This window comes from Panthera leo, chromosome A1 (assembly GCF_018350215.1).
Source record: "Panthera leo isolate Ple1 chromosome A1, P.leo_Ple1_pat1.1, whole genome shotgun sequence".
Taxonomy (NCBI): Eukaryota; Metazoa; Chordata; class Mammalia; order Carnivora; family Felidae; genus Panthera; species Panthera leo.
The window spans coordinates 125,139,530-125,167,136 of record NC_056679.1 but is presented as its reverse complement, the minus strand read 5'-3'; the positions used below and the strand labels follow the sequence as shown (position 1 = coordinate 125,167,136).

At 38.6% G+C, this 27,607-nt stretch overlaps 1 protein-coding gene across 7 annotated transcripts in view; it reads left to right on the top strand.

Moving 5' to 3' along the window:
• The window catches only part of MIER3 (MIER family member 3), a 195,526-nt gene that overhangs the window by 100,310 nt on the left and 67,609 nt on the right, over positions 1 to 27,607 (top strand). For 4 of the 7 annotated variants that reach the window (XM_042939349.1, XM_042939328.1, XM_042939320.1 and 1 more), the window contains 2 exons: positions 18,786 to 18,857; positions 22,722 to 22,959. In XM_042939349.1, coding sequence (XP_042795283.1) covers positions 22,953 to 22,959 — 7 coding nt within the window. In that variant the 5' untranslated portion in view covers positions 18,786 to 18,857; positions 22,722 to 22,952. Of the gene's footprint in view, positions 1 to 12,309; positions 12,515 to 12,899; positions 13,182 to 16,363; positions 16,400 to 18,785; positions 18,858 to 22,721; positions 22,960 to 27,607 lie in introns of those variants that run through there. The other 3 variants (XM_042939359.1, XM_042939367.1, XM_042939339.1) reach the window with 3 other exon arrangements.

Sequence of the window (27,607 nt, the reverse complement as noted above, 5' to 3'; positions counted from 1 at the left end):
CCAAGTTAGAAAAAAAAAGGGAAATTCATAAATAATAAAGTAAACATGGCACTTTATCTTAAAAAGACTTCAATGAGGACGTGAATGTTGAAAGGGTAGCAGCTTGTGACTCACCGTAAAGGGGTAGGAAGGTAGGTTATGTAAAGTCAGAGGAAAAATTTAACACCAGACTTAGATGGGACAACATAACACACGGAGCGCACAGAGTTAGCTGGTAGACCATTAAGCATCTGTGTGCATGTGCATATGCGTTTTGAGTGTCCCACACCGCTGGGTTCAGCTGAGCCAAGTTTTCTGTTTTCATCGAGTTTCTCACTCATAAGACTTCACTTTACATAGGCAAGGGTAAATGCGCACCATCCTCATATTGTTTCCTAACATATGAATCACCCTGGACCATATTTGTGTTTTCAAGGCAAGCATTATTGCAGAACTGACTCTGCCTGTAAGGAGTTCACATCAAAAGTAATAGTTTCAAGTTGTCAAGACTCTGCCAGTAGTAAGGAGGTCATTAGTGGCACATAGGGCCTGATGTCTAAGAGGCTTTGGGAACTGAAAATATGAAGGTTGAGGTAGTGGTGTTCCCTTCTACTTTCTGGGCTGTCCACGTGGTCATGAAAGATAGCTTAGAGCTATTATCTCAGAGTCTCATGGGTGTTATCTTTTTCCATATTTTCATAGACTAACCTAGACTAACAATTACCCAAGGGTTTAGGATATCTAGGTATAAAAAATAAAAAACATTAGAGTAGGTTTCAGAGGATTCACATTTTATGCTTAGCTTTGCAAGCTATCTGACTGAAAGCAAGGCCCTTTATTTCTCTTGGATTCATTTCCTCATCTGAAAAAAAAAACTAAACTGCATTTTCTTTCTCAAAGTTCCTTCCTGGCTCCAATATCTTTTGACTCTGAGACCTTCTATGTTGATTAAATGTAGAGAAAATGAACACTTCTTGACCTCTTCAGAACACACCACGTGGCTCAGCAATATTTTTTTTCTCATCCCAGGTTGTCTTCCTTGGTCATTTCCCAAAGTGAAAAATTCCAAATGGTTATGCCCCTCCATCCTCCACCAACAGGTGGAATTTACTGAGGCAGATTGAGTCTAAGCTTATAAAACTTGTTTATTTATTTTGTTAACAGTTTTATTGAAGTAAAATGGATATGCAATAAGCTGTACATATTTAGAGTATACAATTTGGAAAGTTTTGACATATGCATACATCCATGAAACCACCCCTACTACCATCAAGATAAGGAAGCTATCCAACACCTCCAGCTATTTGCTCATGCCCCTTTGTAGTTAATTCCTTCCTGTCCTGTTCCTCCTCCTTCCTTTCTATGCCCAGGCAACCACCGATCTGCTTTCTGTCAGTACAGACTAGTTTGTATTGTCTGCAATGGTATGTAAATGAAATCATACAGTATGTACTATTGTTTTGTCTGGTTTCTTTCACTTGGCATAATTATTTTGAGATCTATCCATGTTCCTTTTGTTAATAAAAAGGACTAATAAAAAGAGGGAGATAGTAGTCTATCACATGGATATACCACAATTTGTTTATACATATTTACCTGTTGATGCACATTTGGGTTGTTTCCAGGATTTTAGCCATTACAAATAAAATTGCTATAAATATTTTTTTTACAAGTCTTTGTATGGATATCTGCTTTCATTTCTCTTGTGTAAATTCTTTAGAAGTCAAAAGGCTAGAGCATATATGGTAAGAATATATTTCACTTCTTTAGAAACTCCCCAACTGTTTTGCAAAGTCGTTTTACCATTTACATTCCCGTTAGCACTATATGAAAATTCCAAATTTTCCATATCCTTGCCAAAACTTAGTATGGTCAGTATTTTTAAATTTTGCCATCTAATAGGTATGTAGTGATCTCTCATTGTGGTTTTAATTTGCATTTCCCCAATGACTAACAATGTTGAGCATCTTTTCATATGCTTATTTTCCATCTGTTTATCTTCTTTGGGGAAAGTCTGTTCAAACATTTTGCCCCATTTAAAAAAATGGGTTGTTTTCTATTTATTAAGTTTGCTTTAAATTGTGATAAAATAGGGGTGCCTTGGTGGCTCAGTTGGTTAAACCTCTGATTTCAGCTCAGGTCATGATCTCGTGGTTTAAGAGTTCGAGCGTCACGTCAGGCTCTGTGGTGAACCCTCAGAGCCTGGAGCCTGCTTCGGATACTGTGTCTCCCTCTCTCTTCCCCCTGCCCCGCTCATGCTCTTTCTCTTCCTCTCTCAAATAAATGAATAAATAAATCTTAAAAAAATTTTTTAAATTTGTTAAAATACATTAAATATAAAATTTACCATCCTAACCACTTTTATATGTAAAATTCAATGGCGTTAAATATTGTTGTGCCACTATCACCACCATCCTTTGCCACAGCTCTTTCATCTTGATGAACTGAAACTGTATCTATTAAACCGTAGTAAAACCGTAATAGTTTATTGTGTTTATTCTCCCGCACCCCCCAACTGTGGCAACCACCATTCTACTTTCCATCTCTATGAATTTGACTCATCTTAAGTATCTCCTATCAATGGAATTATCTGGTTTGTAACTGGCTTATTTCATTTAGCATAATTTCCTCAAGATTCATCCAAACTGTAGTATATGTCAGGATTTCTTTCCTAAGAGGCCAGATATTCCATTGTGTGTATATAACATGTTTTTTTAAATTCATTCCTCCATAAATGGACACTTGGATCACTTTCCCCTATCACTTTATTGTGAATAATGCTGCAGAGAACAAGAGTGTATAAATATCTCTTTGAATCCCTGCCTTTAAATTTGATTACTGAGTTTTGAGAATTCTTTATACATAATTAATATAAGACCTTTATCAGAAATATGACTTACAAACATATTCTCCCACTCTGTGACTTTTCTTCCTTTCTTTCTTTTTTTAAAAAAAATTATTTTTAAGTAATCTCCACACCCAACATGGGGCTTGAACTCACAACCCTGAAATTAAGAGTTGCACACTCCACTGACTAAGCCAGCCAGGCACCCCATCTGGGGCTTTTTCTTTTTCTTTTTCATTTTCTTTTCTTCCTTTCTTTTTTTTCTTTGAAAGAACTAAAGAGAACACAAGTCAGGGGGAGGGGGGGAACAGAGGGAGGGAGGGAGGGAGGGGGAGAGAGAGAGAGAGAGAGAGAGAGAGAGAGAGAGAGAGGATCTTAAGCAGGTTCCACATTTAGCTTGGACCCTGACATGGGGCTTGATCCCATGACCCTGGGATCATGACCTGAGCTGAAATCAAGAGTTGGATGCTCAACCCACTGAGTTATCCCTCTTTTCATTTTCTTAATAATTTCTTTTGAAGACCAACCAGAAATTTTTAGTTTTGGTGAAGTACAACTTATAATTTTGTTTTCTTCTTGGTTTTATATCTAAGAAATTTTGCTTAACCTGTGGTAACCACGATTTGGGAATTTCTCCTGTTTTTTTTTTTTATTATTATTATAGACATTTTATAGTTTTCTATTTTACAGTTGTATCTATAATCCATTTAGAGTTAATTTTTTAATGACACAAGATGTGGGTCAAAATTCATTTTTGTTTATAATGCTCCAGCATTATTTGTGGAAAAAGCTATCTTTTGTCCACTGCATTGCTTTTGCACCTTTGTCAAAAATCAGCTGTTCATATAGGTGTAGGTTTCTTTCTGGACTCTCTAGTCTGGTCCATTGATCTATTCGTCTCTCTCGATGACATACTATCTTGATAACTGTGGCTTCATAAATGAGGTAGTGTTGATCCTCCAGTTTTGCTTTTTCTCTTTCAAAGACATTTTGGCAATTTTAGTCCTTTGCACTACCATATGAATTTTAGAATCAACTTGTCTAATAGTACAAACAAACCTGCTGGGTTTTTTATTGGGAATGTGTTGAAGCTATAGATGAGTTTGAAAAGAATTGACCTTTCATCTCTTCCATTTATTAAAGTCTTCCTTAATTTTTCTCAGCAATATTTTATAGTTTTGTATGTACCTTGCATATCTTTTGTCAGACTTAACCCTAAGTTTTTCATATTGTTAGTGTATAGAAATACAATTGATTTTTATATATTGTCCTTGAATGCTGCAACATTTCTAAACTCATATATTAATTCTAGTAGCTTTTAAGCAGATTCCATCTTTTTCTATATAGAAATTTCCATATTTCTTCTATAAATAAAGACAGTTTGACCTCTTTCTTTCTAATATGACTGCTATCTATTTATTTATTACTTTAGCCTCGTTGCACTGGTTAGGACCACCCATATAATGTTGCACCAAAGTGTCAAAAGTACACGTTCTCATCTTACTCCTGAATTTATGGGGGATGAACATTTAATTTCCACCATTAAATATAATGTTAGCTGTCAGTTTTTTTGTAATTGTACTTTGTTAGACTAAGTAAGTTCCCTTCTAGTACCAGTTTTCTGAGAGATTTTGTTTGTTTATCGGGGAACATTTTTTTTTACAGCATCTATTACATGATTACATAGATGTTGTTATTTTAGTTTTGTAGCTAAAAAATAATCATGTATGGTGAGCTATGTTGAGTGATATTTGAATATGAAACCAATCTTGTATTCTCATTTTCTTCAAGCCCCACGTAATGGGGGATACAGAAGGATAGACCCCATGTAATCATAATGTATTATCATTTTTATATATTGTTGGATACAGTTTACACTTGCCATTTTGTCTGGAATATCTGCATGTGTATTTATGATGGATATTGGTCTTTTTTTTTTCTGTCTGGTTTTGGTGTCATGGTTATGCTGGCCTCATAGGATGAATTGGGAATTATTTCATCCTCTCCAATTTACTGGAAGAGTTTGTATATAATTGGTATTGTTTCTTCCTTAAATATTTGGTGGAACTTGGTAAAGCCACTGACTCTGCAATTTTCTTTGGAGGAGGGAGTTTAACTACAAATTCAATTTCTTTAACAGATGTAGGGCTATTGAAGTTATCTATTTTTTCTTGAGGCAACTTTCATAATTTGTAGAATCTGTCCATTTTCTCATTTAAGTTGTCGAAGTTTTTAGTACAAAGTTATTGGTAATACTTTCTTATCATTTTTTTTTCCTCAGAGACCCACTTTATTCAATTCTGTACATATGGGGACATTGGCCCAACCCAGCCCATCTTAGCATGTATCACTCTATGGAGAATAAAGCACCCTATGTACACAGCCAAAAGCTGCCCTGCTTGTGCCCCTGAAACCTGGGTCTGGCCCTCTTCAGCCCCTTGCCCTCCAAGGTGTCTGAAAGGGACAAGTGGGGCCCTGCCCAGGATCAGCACAAAGGAAATTCCTTATCATTATCTTAGCATCAGTTGTATCTGTAGGGCTATCACTTCTCTCATTCCTGATGCTGGTAATTTTTGTCTTCTTTTTCTTTTTCTGGTCAATCTGGCTAGAGGTTTATCAACTTTATTGATGAAAAATAAATTTTTTAACATTTATTTATTTTTGAGAGACAGAGCACAAGCAGGGGAGGGGCAGAGAAAGAAGGAGACACAGAATCAAAAGCAGGCTCCAGTCTCCAGGCTGTCAGCACGGAGCCAACGTGGGCCCAAACTCCCAAGCCGTGAGATCATGACCTGAGCCAAAGTCCGACACTTAACAAATGAGCCACCCTGGCTGCCCCTCAACTTTATTGATTTTAAAGAACCAGCCTTTTTGTTTCATGATTTTTCTCTGTTGTTTTTCTCTTTTATTTTTCATTGATTTCTGCTCTGATTTTTATCATTTGCTTTCTTCTGCTACTTTGAATTTGCTTTTAGTTTCTTAAGGCAAAAGTCGGGCATATATTCTTCTTAATGTCCTTCTAAGTAGTATTTAAAGGGCTATATCAGAGTCCTGTTGTATTGTCTTTGTAACAAATCACCACAAACTTAATGGCTTAAAGCTATACAAAATTGTCCTTTTATAATTTTGGAGATTAAAAATGCAAATTCAGATTTACTGACCTAAGGTCAAGGTATTGGCAGGGCTGGCTCCTTTTGGAATCTTTGAGGAGAGACTATGTTTCTTTGTCCTTTCCAGCTTTTTTTTTTTTTTTTTTTTTTTTTAAAGTAGTCTTTATACCCAATACAGGGATCAAACTCACAACTCTGTGGTCAAGAGCTGTATGCTTTACCAACTGAATCAACCAGTCTGCCCCCCCCCCCCCCCCGCTTTTTTATAGCTTCTAATGCTGTCTGTGTTTCTTGGCTCAAGGGCCCTTTTTATATCTTCAGACTGTATCACTTCAGTCTCTGCTTCTGTCATCACATTGTTCTTTCCTCTGATTCTGACTCCTCCTCAGTTTCTCATATAAGGATTACTGTGATTGCATTGGCCTACTCTAATAATTCAGCATAATCTCCCCATTTTAAGATTCTTCATTTATCACTTCTGCAAGTCCCTTCTGTGATATAAGGTAACATTCACAGCTTTTAGAGATTAGGATGTGAACATATTTGGGTGCCATTGTTCACTCTACCACTTAGGCATCCCCTACTATTTGATATGTTGTGTTTTCATTTTCACTCTGTTCAAAATATTTTTTTTAATTTTGATTACTTTCCTTTGTCACCTTTGTTGTTTAAAAGTGTGCTATTTAGTTTCCAATTATAGTTGGCCCTTGAACAACACAGGTTTGAACTGAGCAGATCCACTTATACACAGATTTTTTACCATAAATACAGTATAGTAATGTAAATGTATTTTCTCTTTCTTGCAATTATTTTTTTGAATTGCAAAGGTAATTTAATTTCTTTTTTTATTATTTTTAATTTAATTTTTTAAATTTACATCCAAATTATTTAGCATATAGTGCAACAATGATTTCAGGAGTAGATTCCTTAGTGCCCCTTACCCATTTAGCCCATCCCCTCCCACAACCCCTCCAGTAACCCTCTGTTTGTTCCCCATATTTAAGAGTCTCTTATGTTTTGTCCCCTCCCTGTTTTCATATTATTTTTGTTTCCCTTCCCTTATGTTCATGTGTTTTGTCTCTTAAAGTCCTCATATGAGTGAAGTCATATGATTTTTGTCTTTCTCTGACTGACTAATTTCACTTAGCGTAATACCCTCCAGGTCCATCCACATAGTTGCAAATGGCAAGATTTCATTCTTTTTGATTGCCAAGTAATACTCCATTGTGTGTGTGTGTGTGTGTGTGTGTGTGTGTGTGTGTGTGTGTGTATACCACATCTTCTTTATCCATTCATCCATCAATGGACATTAGGGCTCTTTCCATACTTTGGCTATTGTTGATAGTGCTGCTATAAACATTGGGGTGCATATGTCCATTTGAAACAGCACACCTGTTTCCCTTGGATAAATACCTAGTAGCACAATTGCTGGATCGTAGGGTAGTTCTAGTTTTAATTTTTTGAGGAACCTCCATACTGTTCTCCAGAGTGGCTGTACCAGCTTGCATTCCCATCTTTCTTGCAATTTTCTTAATAACATTTTCTTTTCTATAGCTTATTTTATTGTATAAATAAGCTATATTTACAGTATATAATACATGTAGCATACAAAATATGTGTTAATTGACTGTTTATGCTATCAGTAAGGCTTCCAGTCAATAGTAGGCTATTAGTTAAGTTTCGGGGAGTCAAAAGTTATATGTGGATTTTTGACTGTGTGGCAGATCAGCGTCCCTAACCTCCATGTTGTTCAAGGGTCAAATGTATATGGAGATTTCACAAAGATCTTTCTGTTATTGATTTTTAAAAATATTTATTTATTTTGGGGAGAACACAAGTAGGGGAGGGGCATCAAGAGGGGGACAGAGGATCTGAAGTGAGCTCTATGCTGACAGGCTGACAGCAAGCCCAATGTGGGGCTCGAACTCACGAACCATGCGATCATGACCTGAGTCATGATCCGTCCAACTGACTGAGCCACCCAGCCAACCACCCGCCCCTTTGTTGTTGATTTTTAATTTCACACTGGTCATAAAATATACAATTACTTGAATCATTTAAAATTTGTCAAGACTTCAAAATATGATGTATTTTGGTAAATATTGTGTATGCATTTGAAAAGAGTATGTTTTCTGCTGTTTAGGGATGCAGTGTTCTATAATCATTGACTAGGTCAAGTTGGTTGACAGTGTTCAAGTCTTCTATAGCTTTACTGACTTTTCCTTTATTTGTTCTATTAATTCTTGAGAGAGGGTTATTGAAATCTCTGACTATAATTATGGATTTATTTACTATTCCTTGCAGTTCTGTACATTTTTGCTTTATGTTTATTTGGAGCTCTGTTATTGCATAAATGTTTAAGATTGTTGTGTCCTTGTGGTAGGTTGACACTTTGTCATTATGAATTGACTTTCTGTGTCTCTGGAAAGACTCTCTGCTTTCAAACCTTTTGTGTCTTGATATTAATATAGGCTCTTCAGCTTTATTTTGATTAGCATTAGTCTGATATATCTTTTCCTGTCCTCTCTCTTTTAACCTTTTGTGTCTTTATAATGTGCATTTCTTATATGTGCTATATAGGGAATCTTGCTTCTATAACCATTTGGACAATTTCTGCCTTTAAAAAAACTAATAGACTATCTTTTTTGAGCAGTTTTGACTTTACAGAAAAATTAAGTGAAAACTACTAGTGTTCCCATAGATCCCTTTACTCCTGCACCCCAGTTTCCCTATTATTGACTTCTTGCCTTAATGTAGTACATTTGTTGCATTTTTTTCTCAGCTTTGTCTTCCATAACAAATTCCATAGACTGGGTAGCTTAAACAACAGATACTATTTTTCACAGTTCTGGAAACAGACATCCAAGACGAAGGACCCAGTCTATTCAGTCACTGGTGGTGAAGGCCATTTTCCTGGCTTGTAGATGACGCCTTCTTCCTTTTCTGGGTAAAATCACACACACACACACACACACACACACACACACACACACACACACACACACACACACACTGATAGGGAGACAGAGACAAAGATTACCTCTCTTCCTCTCCTTATATGGCCACAGTTCTACTGAATTAGAGCCCCACGCTTATGGCCTCATTTAACCTTAATTAGCTCCTAAAACCGTATCTCCTGATATAGTCACTCTGGATTAGCACTTCAAGAAAGGGATTTGTCAGGGGACAAAATTCAGTCCATAACACAACTGATGAGCCAAAATTGATACATGATCATCTCTGTCTTTTAATTAGGGTTGTAATTATTGATATAGTTAGATTTAAATTTATCATCTTGCTAATTGTTTTCTGTTTCTCCAGTATGTCTTTTGTTTCCTCTTTGTTCTTTTATCTGAATAAGGCTCTTTAAACCTAAAATAATTTACTGGTTTTTGTCCTGTTTTCAGTGACTAGCCTTGGGGCTGGATGATTGCCCTCTGGCTCCAATCCATTCCTCATTTCAGTGACCCACTCCTCTCCCACCAGCTCATGCAGGTGATGGTCCGATATGCCTTGGCTCTAAAAGTGACAGAAATCCAACAAGAATAATGTTCAAATATTTTGGAATGTCAATTTAAGGTTTTATAGAACTTAGTTCTACCTACTTATCTGCCTTAATTTTCCTTATCCTTCTTCAGATACCCTCCCTATTTTTTCTTCAAACTTAAATGTAATGGTGCTGATACCCTAAGTTAATTTATCTTCAGACTCAGCTTCCTCCTACCGTACATTTGATCATGACTTTCCCTTTAAATACAGATCTTTTCCCTCTCCTCTTTGCATGATGAAATCTTATGGATATTTAGACACTCAGTTCCTGTTTTGTCAGTTCCTGGGGAAGCCTGTCCTGGAACCCTGCTCCACTCAACAACAAAAAGACTCCCTCCATTGGGTTTGCAGAGTGCTTTGTAGGTGTGTCTGTTACAGCATTTTCCAAATTATATATAGTTAGGTCTCTATGTGTATGTTTCTCCCACCAGGTGGCAAAAATCTTGAAGCTCCAGAGCCCATATATTATTTTAAAGTATATTTCAGATTGTTCTTTTTTTTTTTTTTAATGTTTGTTTATTTATTTATTTTTGAGAGAGAGAAAGAGAGGCAAAGAATGCCAAGCAGGCTCCACACTGTCAGTGCAGAGCCCGATGTGGGGCTCAAACTCATGGAGAGTGAGCCCATGACCTGAGCTGAAATCAAGAGTCGGACGCTCAACCAACTGAGCTACTCAGGTGCCCCCAGATTGTTCTTATATACATCAAGATTCTTGGTTGTAACTAACAGAAATGGATTTGGGTTTTGTTGGTTTGTTTATGTTTGCTCCCCCTCCCTTGCCCCCAGTTTTATTGTGGTATAACTGACAAACAAAATTGTATTTAAAGCATACGATGTGATGTTTTGGATATATATATATATATACATATACACACACATTGTGAAAGAATTCTCACAATCAAGTTATGTAACACATCCATCATATCACATAGTTAGCTTTTTGGTGTGTGATAGATAAGAATACTTAAGATGTCTTTGTGGTTCTATATCTCACACTTAGATTTTAGGAGTGGTCCCACTATTCTCAGGACTGATCAGAGTGGTTCTCTCTACTTAAATTGTACAATTAGGCTTATGATGAACGCTTACTTTCCTCTTGAGAGTCTTGCACCTGGGTATGAGATAGGGAGAGGATGCCTACCTGACCAACTGCCTAATTAACAGACTCTGAGTTTCTAATGAGCTTCCCTGGTAGAGAACATTTTACATGTTTTTGTTTTTTTAATGTTTATTTATTTTTGAGAGAGAGAGAGAGAGAGAGCGAGCAGGGGAGTGCAGAGAGAGAGAGGGAGACAAGAATCCAAAGCAGTCTCCAGGCTGTGAGCTGTCAGCACAGAGCCCAACAGGGGCCCGAACCCATGGGACCGCAAGATCCTGACCTGAGCCGAAGTCAGACGCTTAACCGACTGAGCCACCCAGGTGCTCTGGGAACATTCACATGTTGTAACAAATCCTTGCTAGGGGAATTAAATGTGTCTTATGTGACTTTACTGGGAGCAGACTCTTGGAAAACTGTAATTGGTTTTCCCTGAACTTTGCCCATATGCTTTTTTTCTTTGCCAATTATGCTTTACATTGTATTCTTTTAGTATAATAAATCCTAGCCATGAGTATGACTATATGTTAAGTCCTGTGAGTCCTCCTAGCAAATCACTGAACCTCAGCGTGGTTTTGGGGACTCTCAACATGGTGGACATCTCTTCAAGATAGTTATATGATACCTCTTCTAGAGTCCTAAAGTTTTCAGTGGCTCTCGAAAAGTTTCTAGGTTAATCTTTTGGTTTGGTGTTCACATCTCCACAGGATAGTCTGAATTTATAGCCTCTCACACTTGTGACACAGATTTGAGGTTCTGATTTCTGTTAGATGCCACCTTCCCTTGGTGGATAAATATCTTCATTGACCCTTCCTTGGTCAGTGGTCAGTGTCCTTCCATTTCTTTATCATGAGCAGAGTGGCCTTGTGAGCCTGGTTTTTGTGGGAAGCTCAAATCCTCACCTCTCATCTCCATGAAACCACTAATATTATAGTCCTTGGCCTCTGAGGCTAATATTGATTTGTCAATATTTTCTTAAGGGGTTTGGCTCCAACTCCTGTTTTGTGTCCCTAGCACCTGGGAATTTCCTTTACTTGCTTTCAAGCTTAACTCTGTATTAAAATTTTTTGTTAGGTTTTTTTTTTTTACCATCAATATTATTGTTTGAAGGTGATCTTTCTATTTCAGCTCAGTCGAACCTATTGCCTAGAAATTGGAACTGTATCTTTCTCACCTTGAATCTTCTTTAGCATGAAACCCAGAAGGGTATGTAGAAGGGTGAACAAATGTTGTGTGACTGCATAAACGGGTTGTACAGAACTTTGTTGATCCTCCTCATACTCACTTTTACCTCTCCACAGATTGATGTTCACAATTGGGCATCTTTGAGCATAGCAGGTCTCCATATTTATGACCTAAAAGGAAATAAGAAAAACTAATGTGAAAATCAAGAACTTTATCAGTTTGTGGGCATTGTATTAGCTGGTCAAGATTATAGATACTGGCCTGAGTAAATATGCCTGAGCAATGATAATGCTCCCAACCCCCAGAGAGTGCAGCAGGAAAAAACCTGTCTATGAGCATTTTACATGAGGCATCATCTCATAGAGGCTATGATGACACTCCCATTGCCACTGAAGGAAAGAGAGAGGACTGTTGGTGGTTCCTGGAGTGGGGTGGGGGGGTCATGGATTGCTGTCATTTAATGCAGGCCTCCCACACTACCTTCTGTAGACAATGCAGATTCTGTTTTAGAATGATAGGAATCTAAAGAATCTTGTCTGGGATCATCCACGATGATAATTCTTCTAATTAGCTCTGGCCAGACTAGGGTACTATGCAGAAAATAATATTGTTTTTTCCAAATTCTGGATGCATAAAAGTGACACAGGTGTAATGATTTGCCAGAGCTCTGGAGAAGAGGGAGCTGGAATAGACAGGACTGACCTAATGAGTAAAATGAAGAGCTAAGCAAACTGAGGACAAACAGTAGAGGTAAATACTAAAAGTCTAGAGGCCAAGAAGTGAGCTGGTGTTGGGACCCCTGCTACACAATCTCAGGATACACTGCGTGCATCTCCTTTGTAGGAACTGTTGTCACCACAGCAGGATGATCATCTGTACAAACATTTGTTAGTTATTTTCTTCACTGAACGATAATTTCTATGAGGAGACAGACTATGTCTTACTTACCCCAAGACCTACAGTGCCAGACATGTAGTAAATGTCTGTTGAATAAATGAAGAGTCATGGGATCATCCTATGTTGAGGCTTTTTTCACAATCCTTTCCTGAGTATGGATTGAATTCTGGATGGAATCTCCAGACTCACTGACCACCTCACAGTTCCATCAATAAAGCCCTTCCCCACACTTATTTCACCTCTATGTTTATGTAGTTCTGATCTGCCAGGTCATAGCAAAGGAGTTAAGGGCTTTGTTTTGTTTTTTTATTTTCATTTTGGCTTGACTTGGTTTTGTAAATTTAGTTAGAAGAAACATTCAAGATACAGAGAAAAATGGAAGTACTTTGTTTATAATTTCACAGCAATGGCTCTCTGAAATAAGGTGACCACAGAAATGAAATCCAAAACTCAGTCCTTCGTCCTTTTTAACCACACCATTGTGCCAATCACTCTCAGCCTTCAAACTTTGACCTGGGAGGTAAATGAGCAACCTTTTCTTTGTGGTTAAGCCCTTAAAAAAGTAGATACTTGGTTTTTGGACTTTTCTAAGTCAAATTCACTGCCACATATTTACAATGAAGTATTTATCTCTGGCTACCACAGACAGGAATGATCTTTGTGTAATATTTGTTTTAAGTTAATAGACATTCTTAATTTTAACTTTTGAGGGCAGGGGCATGATCTAACTATGTAAAACATAGTTGTATTGATATTCAGTTGTTTTAGTGTAAGCAACATTTGTAGTTGAGAGGACTTAGTGTGATCATCCATTCGTGTTAAAGAATCATGATCTATAAATGTGAAAAATGGACTATTGTTTAGAACACCAGAATTTGTGGCCAGCTCTGCCCCTAATTGGAGACATTTATCGTGGTTAATGTACTTTATAAATCTGACTGGAAAATTTCCCAAAATGGCTTGTGTGTGTGTGTGTGTGTGTGTGTGTGTGTGTGAGTGTGTGTATAGTTTATATTGTATATATATGCATATACACACACTCACACACACACTTTTTTTTTTTCGGTTTGAGAGAGACAGCATGCATGTGAATGGGAGAGAAGGACAGAGAGAGAGACAGACAGATAGAGAAGAGAGAGAGAGGGAGACAATCTTAAGCAGGCTCCACGCTCAGTGCAGAGCCTGATACGGGGCCTCGATACCATGACTCTGGGATCATGACCTGAGCTGAAATCCAGAGTTGGATGCTCAACTGACTGAGCCACCCAGGCATCCCTTGTTTATATATTTATTGAATATCTATTATGAATCAGGTACTATTGTATATATAATAGGTGATGCAAAGGTTATTATCTATTATTATAAATACCATATATGTCAGAAATCTATGTCAGTGTCATAATATGATGTATTGAAAAAGACATGTGTCAGAGAAAGCTGAGAAGTAGTTAAGGAAAACTTGTGGTGGAGGTGACCTGAAAAATGAAGACATTTCAGCAGGTAAAAATGGGAGCAGAGCCAAGAAGAGTATCAGCACTGTTGTGGAATGATCAAGGTAGTCCAGTGGGACTGCTGTGTTGGGTACACAGAGGAGAGAGGGGGACATGTCTGGAAAAATGGGGTAGGGCCAGAGAACCTGGGGTGCTGCATGCCAGCCTAAGGAATCTGAACCTCATTTTCCATAGGTAGTAATAAGCCATTGAGTAATTTTGAACATGAAACAAACAGGAAAGCCTTGAGAAGAACAATAACACAACTAGTGTTCCATATTTAAGTAATTGCTACCCAAATCGGGAGATCTTTAAAATCACTTTGAGGATTATGTTTTAAAATACAAATTTATAGGCTACGCTTCTGGAGGTCCTGAATCATTAGGACCTTTCATTCTGATTCATCCTATTCTCAGAAGAGATGGCTTCCCTAGTGATGTCGACAACAGTGGTGCCCCTCAGGACTCAATGGTAGCAGAGCCATTGGCAACGTTCAGTTTATAGCAGTAGTAGCTGCAACAGCATTGACACCCAACCAGGCTGGCATGACCTTGGCAGTGGGCCTAACTGCTTAGCCCACCGCGGTTCACACTCCTTTTCTTTCTTTCTTTCTTTCTTTCTTTGTTTCTTTCTTTCTTTCTTCTTTCTTTCTTTCTTCAAAAATTTTTAAACATTTTATTTTATTATTATTATTATTTTTTTAATTTTTTTTAATGTTTATTTACTTTTGAGACAGAGAGAGACAGAGCATGAACGGGGGAGGGTCAGAGAGAGAGGGAGACACAGAATCCGAAGCAGGCTCCAGGCTCTGAGCTGTCAGCACAGAGCCCGACGCGGGGCCCGAACCCACAAGCCATGAGATCATGACCCGAGCCAAAGTCGGATGCCTAACCAACTGAGCCACCCAGGCGCCCCTATTTTATTATTATTTAAAAATTTTTTTTTAATGTTTATTTTTGAGAGAGAGACAAAGCATGAGTGGGGGAGGGGCAGAGAGAGAGGGAGACAGAGAATCTGAAACAGGCTCCAGGCTCTGAGCTGTCAGTACAGAGCCTGATGCAGGGCTTGAACCCACAAATGCAAGATTATGACGTGAGCCAAAGTCAGCCTTTCAACCAACTGGATCACCCAGGCACCCCTGCACTCCTTTTCTCTCTTTCTTTCTTCCTTCCCTTGTTTCATGTTTGTTTTTGGGAGAGACAAAGAACACTCTTGCACTCACGAGCTGGGGAGGGAACAGAGGATCCAAAGCAGGCTCTGCACTGACAGCAGCAAGCCCAATGTGCGGCTCAAACTCACAAACCGTGAGATCATGACTTGAGTCAAGGTCAGAGGCTTAACCAACTGAGCCACCCAGCTGCCCCTCACACTCCTTTTCTGAGCTAGATTCTTTAAGTTTCCTTATGATTAATTCCTACTTTGCTTAATTATCCCAAATCTTCATTATGTGAAACCGAGTTCTCTGGCCAGTACAAAAACCAAGTGGAGTTTTCAGGAATGTTCAGTCCATGTTCATTCTTCCATACCTGCCTCTAACAGAGAGAAGAAAACATACAGTTTATCTCTTTGTCCTCTGGGAGAAAGCCCAATTGCTTGATAGAAGAGTCCACACCTGGCCATGAAGTATGTTGGAAATGTCTTCAAGTGCTAGGATATAAAAGTGTATCTATCTCCCTTTCCCAGCCTCATTGCACTGCTCCTCTGCCTTGACATGGATTTATTTGGCATGAATTACTTGCCTACTTGATGAAATTCCTCTCAACTTTCTAATGCTTTGGTATTCTAAAGTCTTGATTCTTTAGCCCCCAACTTTCTCTCTGAATTTGATTCCTCAGATTTCAGAAAAGTTGCAGCTGTGTTCCTGCCAAGACATTTTTAGAAGCAAGCAGCTGTCTAGTGCAGGTTTTAATTCTTGCTATTTGGTATCAGAGGTAACTTGTGTGTCTTTTTAAATCCCTGTTTGCCTTAAATAGATTTTAGGAGGAAATGATATCCCTTAGCTTAGCTGCAAACCTTTACCCCAGGACAAGAATATATGATTACATGGAGTCCAGAGCTTTTGTTTTGACAGGAAACTTTCTTCTCATTCTTTACCATTTGCAGGATCCAGAACTGTAATGGTAGGGGTTTTATTTTAAGGTCAGAACATCTGTACTTTTCAAGAGACCTTCATTTTGAACCCAAGACTCTCAATGCCATGTTTTTCCTCCAGGTGAAACTGAATGGGTCACCTATACAGTCTGGAGAGGTGAGCAAAGATGGTGTTAATGCATACAGGAAGTAGGAGGCTATGCGCTCCAATAGGAAACATGTCCTATGAAATAGCAGGAGCCAGACTTCCTGGGAAGATGTTTGCTTGGCAAAGCGCTGTCCTATCACTGACACTGCTTGATCACTTATAGGTGACTTTGGAATATTAATTTAGAATGAAAGGGAAAGATACCAAATTTCACCTAAAGAAGTGTTTTAGTATGTATCAAAATTATCTGATTACTAGAAATATAGATTGCTAGGCACCACACTAGACCTGCAGAGTAGGAGTATTTAATATTTAGGTAAATGTGTGTACATGTGTGTGCATGTGTGTGTGGGTTGGAGGTAGGGAGTTTGGTCATATTTAAATTAGTAAAATGACTTCAATAAGGGCATAAAAGGTGGGAGCCTGGGTGGCTCAGTCAGTTAAGCATCTGACTTCTGCTCAGGTCATGATCTCATGGTTGGTGAGTTCAAGTCCTGCATCAGGCTGTGTGCTGACAGCTCAGAGCCTGGAGCCTGCTTCGGATTCGGCGTCTCCCTCTCTCTGCCCCTCCCCCATTCACGCTTTGTCTCTATCTCTCTCAAAAATAAACACACATTAAGAAACTAGGGGCATAACAGGTAAATCCAAAGTAACTAATGATCAATATTAGTAAATTATGCCAATATTGAACAATTGCTGAATTTTAAATAGTGTTTTTCCATTATTAAGTTAAATTTTTTATTTTGAGATAATTTGAGATTTAAATGCAATTGCAAGAAATATTGCAGAGCGATTCCATAATCCTTTTACCCCTTATCCCTAATGGTAAAGTCTTACAAAACTATAGAACAATATCACAACCAGGACATGGACATTGATAGAATCAAGATACAAAACAAAATACTTCCATTACCACATATCTCACAATGCTTTTTTGTAATCGAACTTACTTCCTACCACTTACCCTGTTCCTTGACTCCTACCTATCACTGTTTTCCATTTCTCTAATTTGTCATTCAAAATGTTGGATAAATGGAAACATATATTCTGTAACCTTTTGCATTTTTTCCCCCCACTCATCATAATTCCCTGGAAATGCATCCAAGTTGTGCGCATTAGTAGTTTGTTTCCTTTTTTTGTTGAGTAGTGTTACATGATATGGGTGTAACATCATTTGTTTAACTATTTACTCTTTGAAGGACATCTGAAATGTTTCCAGTGTGGGGCTATTATGAATAAAACTACTGTAAACATTTGTGTACACATTTTGTGTGAACATAATTTTTCATTTCTCTGGTGTAAATACCCAGGGGTGCAACTGATGGGTAGTATAGTAATTGTTTCATTTTTAAAGAAACTGCCAGACTCTTTTCCAGAGTGGTTGTACCATTCTTCATTTTCCACCATCATTGCATGAGTGATAGGATTTCTCCACATCCTTGGCAGCATTTGGTACCGTCGGTGTTTTGGATTTTAGCCGTGCATGGTGGTATTTCTTTGTGGTTTTAATTTGAAATCCTCTAGTTGCTAATGAAGTTGAATATCTTTTCATGTGCTTTTTTTTTCCATTTGTGTGTCTTCCTCAGGGAAATGTCTCTTTATGTCTTTTGCTTATTTTTTAATTGCATTGTTTGTTTTTCACTATTGAGTTTTGAGATTTTCTTATGTATTCTAGATACTATTCATTTGTCAGGTTTGCAAATATTTTATCATACCCTACAGAACCTGGGAACTGTGCAAATAAAACCAGTCTAGTGTTTTTCTAGTTACATTAGGATCAAGAACTTGTTTCATGTAAAAGCGTCCATTCCTGTGATATCTACCTGCCCACTGCAGCTCTGGTGACTAGAGAGACCCGAGTGCCCCTAGAGGCCATGTTTGGTAGTGCCAGCAGCTCTCAGGCCTGGCAAAGGTTTAAGTTCAGGTGGCCCTGAGGAAGTTCTATTCCTGAAAGCTTTGCAAGTTGGAATCAGGGACAGCTGCAGTGGTTGACCTATTCCTATTTGGAGATGTGTTTCCAAGGGCAGAGCAGAAGAGTGTTGGAAACCAGAACAGTCAACAGATTAGCCTGGCAGGTGATAATAGGATTGAGATAGCTCCACACAAAAGAATCCAGATACAGAGTTAAAAAACATAAACTGAAAAAGAAGAAAGGCTGTGAAAGTGGGGCTGTATTCATCTGGGTGCAGTAGAGAGAGCTTTGAAGAATCACTTCTTAAGAATTTATGATAATCACATCAGCCATTATCTCTAACTTACAAAATAGTAACAGGTACTGTATAAGTGCTTTCTACATGCCAGGAATTGTATAGTGCATTATATACACATTATTGCTAATCTTTGTGTAACAGGTAAAATATCATGAGCATATTAAACCAATGTATTTTTGTCCTAGATAATCTGTGGGGCGAACTCACTTTATGGATCCCATCTCTAGAGCCCCTCCTGAGGTATTTAGAACAAAGAGGTGAGTGTCATAGTACAAAGCAGATACTACTTCCATCAAATGGTTAGGCCATGCCTAACCAGGGTTATGAGTTTGAGTCCCACATTGGCCATGGAGCCCACTTAAAAACAAATAAAGTAAATAAAATAAAATAAAATAAAATAAAATAAAATAAAATAAAATAAAATAAAATAAATAAAGTAAAACAAAATAAAATAAAATAAAATATTTAAGAAAAGAGAAAGAGAGTTTTTTTCTCTTTGCTCCTTAAGGCTGACCCTTGGGCTAGGGTTGCAAACATCCAGTCAGTGTTAGAAATATCCAGAGATCCAAAGAATATCAGGCTTGGTGACTTCCTTCCCTAGGTGCTTTCTTGGGCTGGGAATCTTTCCTCATGCCTGGGAAAGATTGTGGGTGAGGAAGGGTGATTGGAAGAAGCTGTGGCTCCCTGGGAAGAGCACCAAGGAGTAAGCCCACCTGTACTCTCCTCCCTCCTTCTGATGGCCTTCCAGGGCTACTCTCTGGCCAGGTAACAACTGGAAGTCAGTAAACAAAGGAGGCACAAAAGTAGTCCATAGTAGTCAGCCTTGGGACAAAGAGTAGGGTGGAGGAGAATTTAAATAGAAGGGACAAATGGAGGACAGGGGGAACACCTGCTTACCTTTATCATCTCTCTCTCTCTAGGTCCCCTATTTCCAACACACGCACACGCACACACACGTACACATGTATGCACTATAACCCAGCAGCTCTAACAGTTTTCCCCTGTGGATCATTGTCACTGTGCTGTGGAGCTTTGCATATGCAGTTCCTGCCTAAATAATCTTTTCCTTCACCTACCATCATCCTTCCAGTTTCAGTTTAGACATCATTTCCTCTGGGAAGCCCTTACTGGTCTCCAAGCCTAGGCTGGATACCCTTCCTCTGTGTTCCCACAATAATCATGGTTAACATATTTAAATTTATACAGTGGCAGACACTGCTCTAAGTAAATCTTAACATGTGTTAATGCATTTATTCTTTGAAGACTTATCAGAAATATACTATTATATATATTCAATTTACATTCAAGAAAACCAAGGCACACCACAGCTTGCTGATCAAGGTCATACAAGTAATGAGTATGGGGCCTACATTTGAGTTCAGGCAGACAGGAACTGGAGCCCATGATCTTAGCCACTGTGCTAAGCTGCTTTCAGTTCCCAACTGTATTTATCCCTAGACCATTCACAGTGCCTAGTACTTAGAAGGTACTCAGTAAATACTAGCAGATTTAATTAGTTAGTTAGTTAATTAATCTATGTAGGACAGGAGTCATAAGTCATTTTTTTTTAGAACATCTGGGTGAGAAGGATTTGTTACCTAGCTTTTGCTTTGTCCCTAGGAAAAGCTTAAGTGAGGTTGTGTTTTAATGCCCAAGATCTGGCTAAGAACTTCTGATACACCAGAATTTATTATCCTGGTTGCTCTTGGGGGAGTTCATGTGTCCATATGATGGAGGATCTTACAGTATGATTTCTGCAAAAACCATTAATGGTATCCACTTCAGCAATTATATTTATCATTTCCCACCTGGGGATTCAAGCCCTAGCCTTTGCTCACATGGATGTGCAGTAACTTATGGATCTGCTGCTGTGTCTGACGCCACGGTTTCTGCAAAAACCATTAGTGGTGTCTGCCTCAGCAATGAGGTACAGGAATTGGCTCATGGAAGAAATCAAAGAAAAGAGGAAGGTAGCTGCGTGGATGAGCTGTGGGAAGATGGTCTAATATACAGGAAGGAAACAGCTCTAAGGGGGAAACAGATCAGATTCAATTAGATGAAGTGTTAAACTGAGATCTTGCAAAAGTGAAGAGAATAAAAAAACTAGAATTTTAGGGTATACTTCCAAATGACAGGCACCATGCTTTACATAGATGATCTATTTAGCAATTCAGAGGGATATTTTTCGGTTTACAAATGAGAAGACTGGAGGTCTAAGAGTTTAAGTGTTTGCCAAGGTTATTCAGAAATAGGCCATGGTGAAATCCAAAGCCTGTGCTCTTTCTACGGCTCATAACCTCAAGGTACCTCAGCTTGAGAGCTCCAGTGTGCCAAGTCCTGGAGATGTACCATTGAAGAAGGCACATTCACAGCCTCAAGGATCACATTAATCTTTGTGAAACATGCAATGGTAGGATGTGATGGGAGTGCAAGGACATCAACTCATCTTGGTGGAAGTGGAAAGAGACACTGGCCTTAAGGAAGGTTTAAGAAGGAAGTGAATTCAAATGGAGCCTTGAGACACCAGGAATTAGCAAGGAAAGGAAGTAGGCAGTATATTCCAGGAAGAAGTTAGAGCTGAAACAAGTGCCTAGAGATCTCCCAGAACTCCAAATAGATCAGCAGGAAGCAGGATGATGACAAGAATTAAGGCAGGACTGATAAACAAGGGTTCAAATGTGTAGGGCCTTGTGTAATATATAAAGGATTCTGGACTGTATCTGGTAGGCCATGAGGAGACAATAGAGTGACATCACCAAATATGGAAGGATCACCTTGCTGTCATGTAATGAATGAATTAGAGGGGTCAAGAATGTGGGCAAGAATGATAGCTTAAACTAACATAGTGACACCAGGAAAGAGAGGGATATTCAGCAAATATCAAGAAGGCAGAGTCAACAGGACTTGGTGAGTAAGAGACAGTGAGGAATAGGGAAAGAGGGATCAATTAGGATGCCATGGCTTTTGGTTTGGACCACTGAAAGGTATTGGCATTCACTGAAGTAGGGAAATCAGGAAAAGGAGCACACTTGGGGCAGATTATATTGACTTTAATTTGGGACATCCAAATGCAAAGACCTGTTGCTTATATGGGTATGGACCTCAAGGTGGAGACCTACCCTGAATAGATCAATTCAAGCCATCAACATGAAGATCTTTGTTTCCAAACTTGGCTAGGAATCAGATTTGCCTATGGCGCTTTTTGCAAATAACATGTCTAACTTCATCTAAGCCTGACTAAATCAAAATTCTCAGGAGGCAGAATCTAGATACATATGTTTTTAAAGAGCTCCATCAGGATTCTGAAGCTCTGCCAAGGTTGAAATTTACTGATATTGATGATAGCTATGAAAGTGCGGTGCTCAGATTTCCTTCAGGTGAACCTGGTCTGAGAAGCACACTTGACTGACAGACCCAGCTGACCACCTCTCCCCCAACCTTTGAATCCTGCACTGTGTTCACACCAAGGCCACACTTCCCAGCTAGCCATAGGACTACTTAAAAGGCAACTTTGGCTCCAGGATTCCCTGTGCGCCTGACTGAAACTGTCTTAGAACTCGATGGCAGTCTGAGACTCTTCCTACTGATTTTCCTTTACCCTCTTCTTTCATAGGTGAGTTGTTGAAATGATATCATGATCTAAATTCTTTTCCCAACTTACTTCTGCTGCCTCTCCTTTATCCTTCACAGATATTTCTCCCAATAAATCTCTTGCATATCTAATCACATCTTGGTGGATGCTTCTTGGAAAACTTGAACTGACACAGTGTGGATGATACTTTAGGCATAGAAATAGCAGTGATCATTCAGTGTAGAAGAGAAAAGGTCCAAAACAGAGCTCTGAGGGTCATCTACATTCACAGGTTGGACAGAGGAAGAGGTGACTACAGAAAGAGGTTAATAACTGGGTGCCTGGGTGGCTCAGTTGATTAAGCATCCAACTTCAGCTCAGGTCGTGAGCTTGAAATCCCTGGGTTCAAGCCCCACATCAGGTTCTGCTGTCAGCTTGGAGCCTGGAGCCTGCTTCAGATTCTGTGTCTCCCCTCTCTCTCTGCCCCTCCCCAGCTTGTGCTCTGTCTCTCTCTCAAAAATAAACATTAAAATTTTTTTTTTTTTTAAAGAGAGAGACTGAAAAAAAGTGGCCAAAGAAGCAGAAAGGAAACAGAGACCATGACTTTACAGAAGCCCAGGGAAGAGATCTTCAAAAGAATGACATGGTTAATATGGTCAAATGCCACAGAGCTCTAACACAGACTTGCAAGAGTCCCCTAGATTTGGCAATATGGATTGGAATCTCAGTGAGAGTCACTTCAGTGGAGTGAAAAGCCAAGATTGCAGCAGCCAAGGAATAAATGACAGGTGAAGAAGAGGAGATAGTGAGCAGATACCTTTTTGAAGGACGAGAGAGCCTGAATGGATGTGGAGTTGAGAATGGGTGTATTTTTTAAGATGGGAAATACTAGGGCCTGTTTAAATGCTTTCAGGAGAGCGGTAGTGTGAGGGCACGAGTGAAGATACAATATTGAGAGATGGTAGAACCAAATGAGATCAGATTACAAGTAGAGAGAGTAGATTTGGATAAAAGGCAGGACATCTTTCCCATTTGGGCAATGGAGAAAAGAAGGAGAAAGAGGTACAGACAAAAGTAAATTTGTGCATTGAGTAGAACAAAGTTGAAGGTGTTCCCAAATGATGAATTCTATTTTCCTTAAGGTGAAGTCTCTTACAGACAGTGAGAAGTGCTGGGATATAGATTAAGAAAAGGAGGGAGAAGTTTCAAATGATTTCTGTAGAGTGGGAGTAAAGCTACCCATACAACAGAAGGATTGCCATACATCCACTGAGAACCTGTTTGGAGTGCATGAATTCAGAGTGGCCTGACTATAAGTGTTTGTATAATTTTTTTTTCCCATCATGGCTAACAGACTAGGTGTGAAGCACAAAGGCAGGTGGTTGTGTACTTCAGTCATGGAGTTTTCCTGGGCATGTGTGATGGAAGGATCAAAAAAGAAGGCAGTAGAGGAAACTGGATGGAGAAGGGTAAAAGTGATTTGTGGGGTCTAGATTAGATAGAAAAGTAAATGCAGAGAGAATGAAGAAACAAGAGTCAAGAACAAACAGTGCGAATTCCAGAATGAGAAAACAAGATAGGACATTATTATCCAGGTAATGGCATATAGAGGTGGAATAATTTTAGGTGGTGGTGAGACCCAATGTATGTCAATTGAAATAGGTGAAGGTGATGGTATTTAGAGTTGAATAAGTAAAGAAGCACTGGATGGGTCTTTCATATAGACATTGAAGGAACCATCGATGATGATAGACTGGGGGAAAGAGGGAGATGATAGATGAAAAGCCAAGGTTCACAGTGAATGATGGGACATTTGAGGAGGTCAACAAATAAGAGAGATGAGGAAGGGAAGATAGTAAAGCCAGGCTTTGGGCCTTCAAGGAAAAGAGGATTTTACTCAAGGATGGAAGAATAATGCCCTGAATGCATCATTGCTTAAGGAAGATGCTGTCAAGATAATCTTTTGACTTCAGAGTACATCAGGTGTAGCAAACTAAGAAGCAACTCTTCAGAGGGTGTCAAGGCAAGACGTTTTCTTTGGAAAGGTCTGGGTTTCAGGTTAGGCAAGATACTTAGGGAACACTTGGTGATGTTGAAAATCCTGTGGAATTTATGCATAAGAAGTAGTTTCCCAAGAGTACAATGGGAAGGAACAGTAGTGGTTGAGGCAAGAGAAAGGAAGGACAAAATAGTATGAGGAAGAGTCTAGGAGAGAAGAGATGACAAAAAAGGTGACATGGAAGTGAACCATGTTGTACTAAAAGTAGGGCATCTGGAAGACTTAGTTTCCATAGTGGCTTTATGTATAGGAGGGACTTAGTTTTCTGTACAAAGTCAGGCATGGCCCTGGTTGATTATAGTTCCAAGAGGAATCTAGTTTAGATGAGCCCATGAGCAATAACAGTACCATAGTTTCATTTTAAGACAATATGAATCATGAGACTATGCAATAAATAACAGCTTTTAGGGGAAAAATAAGGAAAGAGTATATTTACTACCCAACCTGATTTCAGAAACATTACAGTATAAAACATACATGCCTTAGAGTTAAGAAAATATGAAAGCTGGTTCTGTATAACTTCTTCATGTTTTTGGTTAGTGGAGGTGAGGGACACAGTCTTCGATGGAACATACGTTATTTCTTAATTAAATAAATGAGGAAGGTGTTGAGAGATGGCCATTCAAAGAAAATAAGAGGAGAGATGAAAGGTCTTCATGATGTTATCAAGAATTTCCAATCACTGATTATTCTAGTTTGGGCTGCTCTTTGTAACTGCAATATTGGGTTTATACAAAAACTTGGTATCTCCTCCTAAGGGATTCTAAAACATTGAGGGTTTTCAGTTCTTTGAAATGGGTTTCCTGGCTGAAGCCAAAATCTTGATAATCTCTCAAATTCTCTATCAAAGTGACTATTCTGTCATATTTCTTCTATAATTCTTGTTTTTCTCTTCACCCAGCCAGTTGAGGATAAAGTTGTTTTGTTTGTTTGTTTGTTTGTTTTTAAATAAGGCTTCATTTACTCTTTCTCTGAAACTCGTTTCTTTAAATCCTAACATAAAAAATTAACCTAAAAAAATTTCCTGTTTTTCTCTGCTTTGATATTTACATATCAAAATGAGCATAATGCTGGAGTGATTTGTATACTCTAAGAGGCAAAACCAAACCCCTACTTGGTGTAATTTACTCAAATGCCAGATTCTCCTGGGGAAACTGGGCTCTCTTTATAACTTGATTCAAATAACTACTCTGATTCTCAATAGCTTTTATGAAATTACCATGTAGAGCCTAAATTGGTGCAGCTGAATTAAATAAATATCAGAGCTTAACATTCTTAATCGCAAACCTTCAATTTAACCAACCGTTTATTATAATCAAAAAGCAATCAATATGTTGATTGTGGTGACATGCAAAATGGAGATAGAATTATTAGTAATTACCCTATATTTGTAGTTCAGTGTGATGGAGAAATAACGGGAAAGATATTTTGAAGCACACTATAGTTAAAGGACTGGTTGCTATGTTTTGGAGCAGCATGCTATATTGATTGTAGTCTTTAAATAAATTGAATAACATAGGTTGCTGTCAAACATGTGAATTATTCATGAAGCAGAGTTTGGGAACATTAAAGCAGATACTGTTTATGAATATTCAAATGTGTTAATGTATAAACAACTGACCCAGCATTCTTGCATAAAGAAAAGATCTCCCAAGCAAAGTAGAAATCTATTAGGCAAACTCACTGTCTTGGGTCACTCATTTGAAACATAGCCTGCTTATGTGAGAGATGGGGAATGAAGCCTGAACTCCTAATCAGAGAGGAACACTTGGTGACATTAAGTTTTTTGCAGGTTCCAGGAACCTCGGAATTGCTATGATCACATTTATGGTGTGACTCTTGGATCCCGTCCTATTAATATTTGGACCTATATAGCAACATATCTTTGGTTTGCTTTTTCAGTCCTATTTATGAAAGGATGTAAGGAAATTACAGAGCATTCCATTTTTGAGAAATCCTTAATGAGGAGTTTCTTTTCTCTGAATAAGTCTTTACAGTGCTCCATAAACTGTATGTTTTATTTTTCTATTTTTAATGTTTTTTATTTATTTTTGAGAAAGAGAGCGTGCAAGTGGAGGTGGGGCAGAGTGAGATGGGGACAGAGGATCTGAAGCAGGCTCTGAGCTGTCGCTGACAGCAGAGAGGAGGATGGGGGGCTCAGACTCACAAAATGTGAGATCATGACCTGAGCTGAAGTCAGGCATTCAACCGACTAAGCCACCCAGGCACCCTTATGCTATATGTTTTAATATTTATGAGGTCTCATTAGGAACAAAATCCTTATTTCCTAAAAACTCTGGAAATCATTGAGTCTTGGGAAGATATATTTTAGTAAATGATAAAATAGAGAATTTGTCTGATATTATCAGACTATGCAGGGTCTCATAGGAAGGCAGTGGTTTGTGACCACTTAGGGTGACCAACTGACACAGGTTGCTTGGGACTCAGGGGGGTTCCCAGCACATGGGACCTTCAATTTGAAAACATGGTGCATTCTCAGGAAAACCAGGATGAATTGGTCACCCTACCAACCATACCAGTTTGACCAGAGGAATCTCCTGGGATGTGGAACTTACAGTGTTAATACCAGGAAAACTCTTGGACTGTTGGCTCCTCTACCCAAACTACAAAGTGAAATGGACAGATTTGGGGTGGGACAGTTGATAAAATTTCTAAAAGATGAATTTACAAAATTAAAAGCTAACCTTTTAATTTACAAAAGAGTAACAAATTTCCCTATGAGTAGAATTTTATGTATATCATCTAGGATACCCTATCCCATCAACCACATGGCTGAATTTTTCAATAGAATATTTCAAATATATGAATCAGAGCCAAAGAAGGGAGATTCTGGAGTATGAATTTCTGAATGTTACTGCATATTAGAATCACCATAGGAGCTTTGTAAGAATATGAATCCTTGAATTGTACTACTAGAGGTATTAGGGGTTGGATGGAGCTTGGTAACTGGAATTTTATAAGCTCACAGAAAACACCACCCAAGTTTAGGAACAACTGAATGGGGAAATATTTCATTCAGGCTAAGGTGGGACCTGATGAATTATTCCTGTCCTGCCATAGGATACACCTCTTGGGTAACCATGATTTTCATGTCCCATGTGATGCAGTGAACTCACTGCCTCTCAGCTTCTGGTGTCAGAAACCATTGGTTCACTTTTGACTCCAGTGCTTAGAAACTGAAAACTTAAAGCAGATCCCTGCTTTAAGGTCCCTGCACTCTCTGACCATCTGTTTCCTCATCTGTTGGAATGCTACAACAGAAGCTATTTCATAGAGTTGTTATAGAATTAAATGGTACAATATGTGTGAAATATTTATAAGCATGAGAGCCACAGGGTTCAATGAATATAATTTAA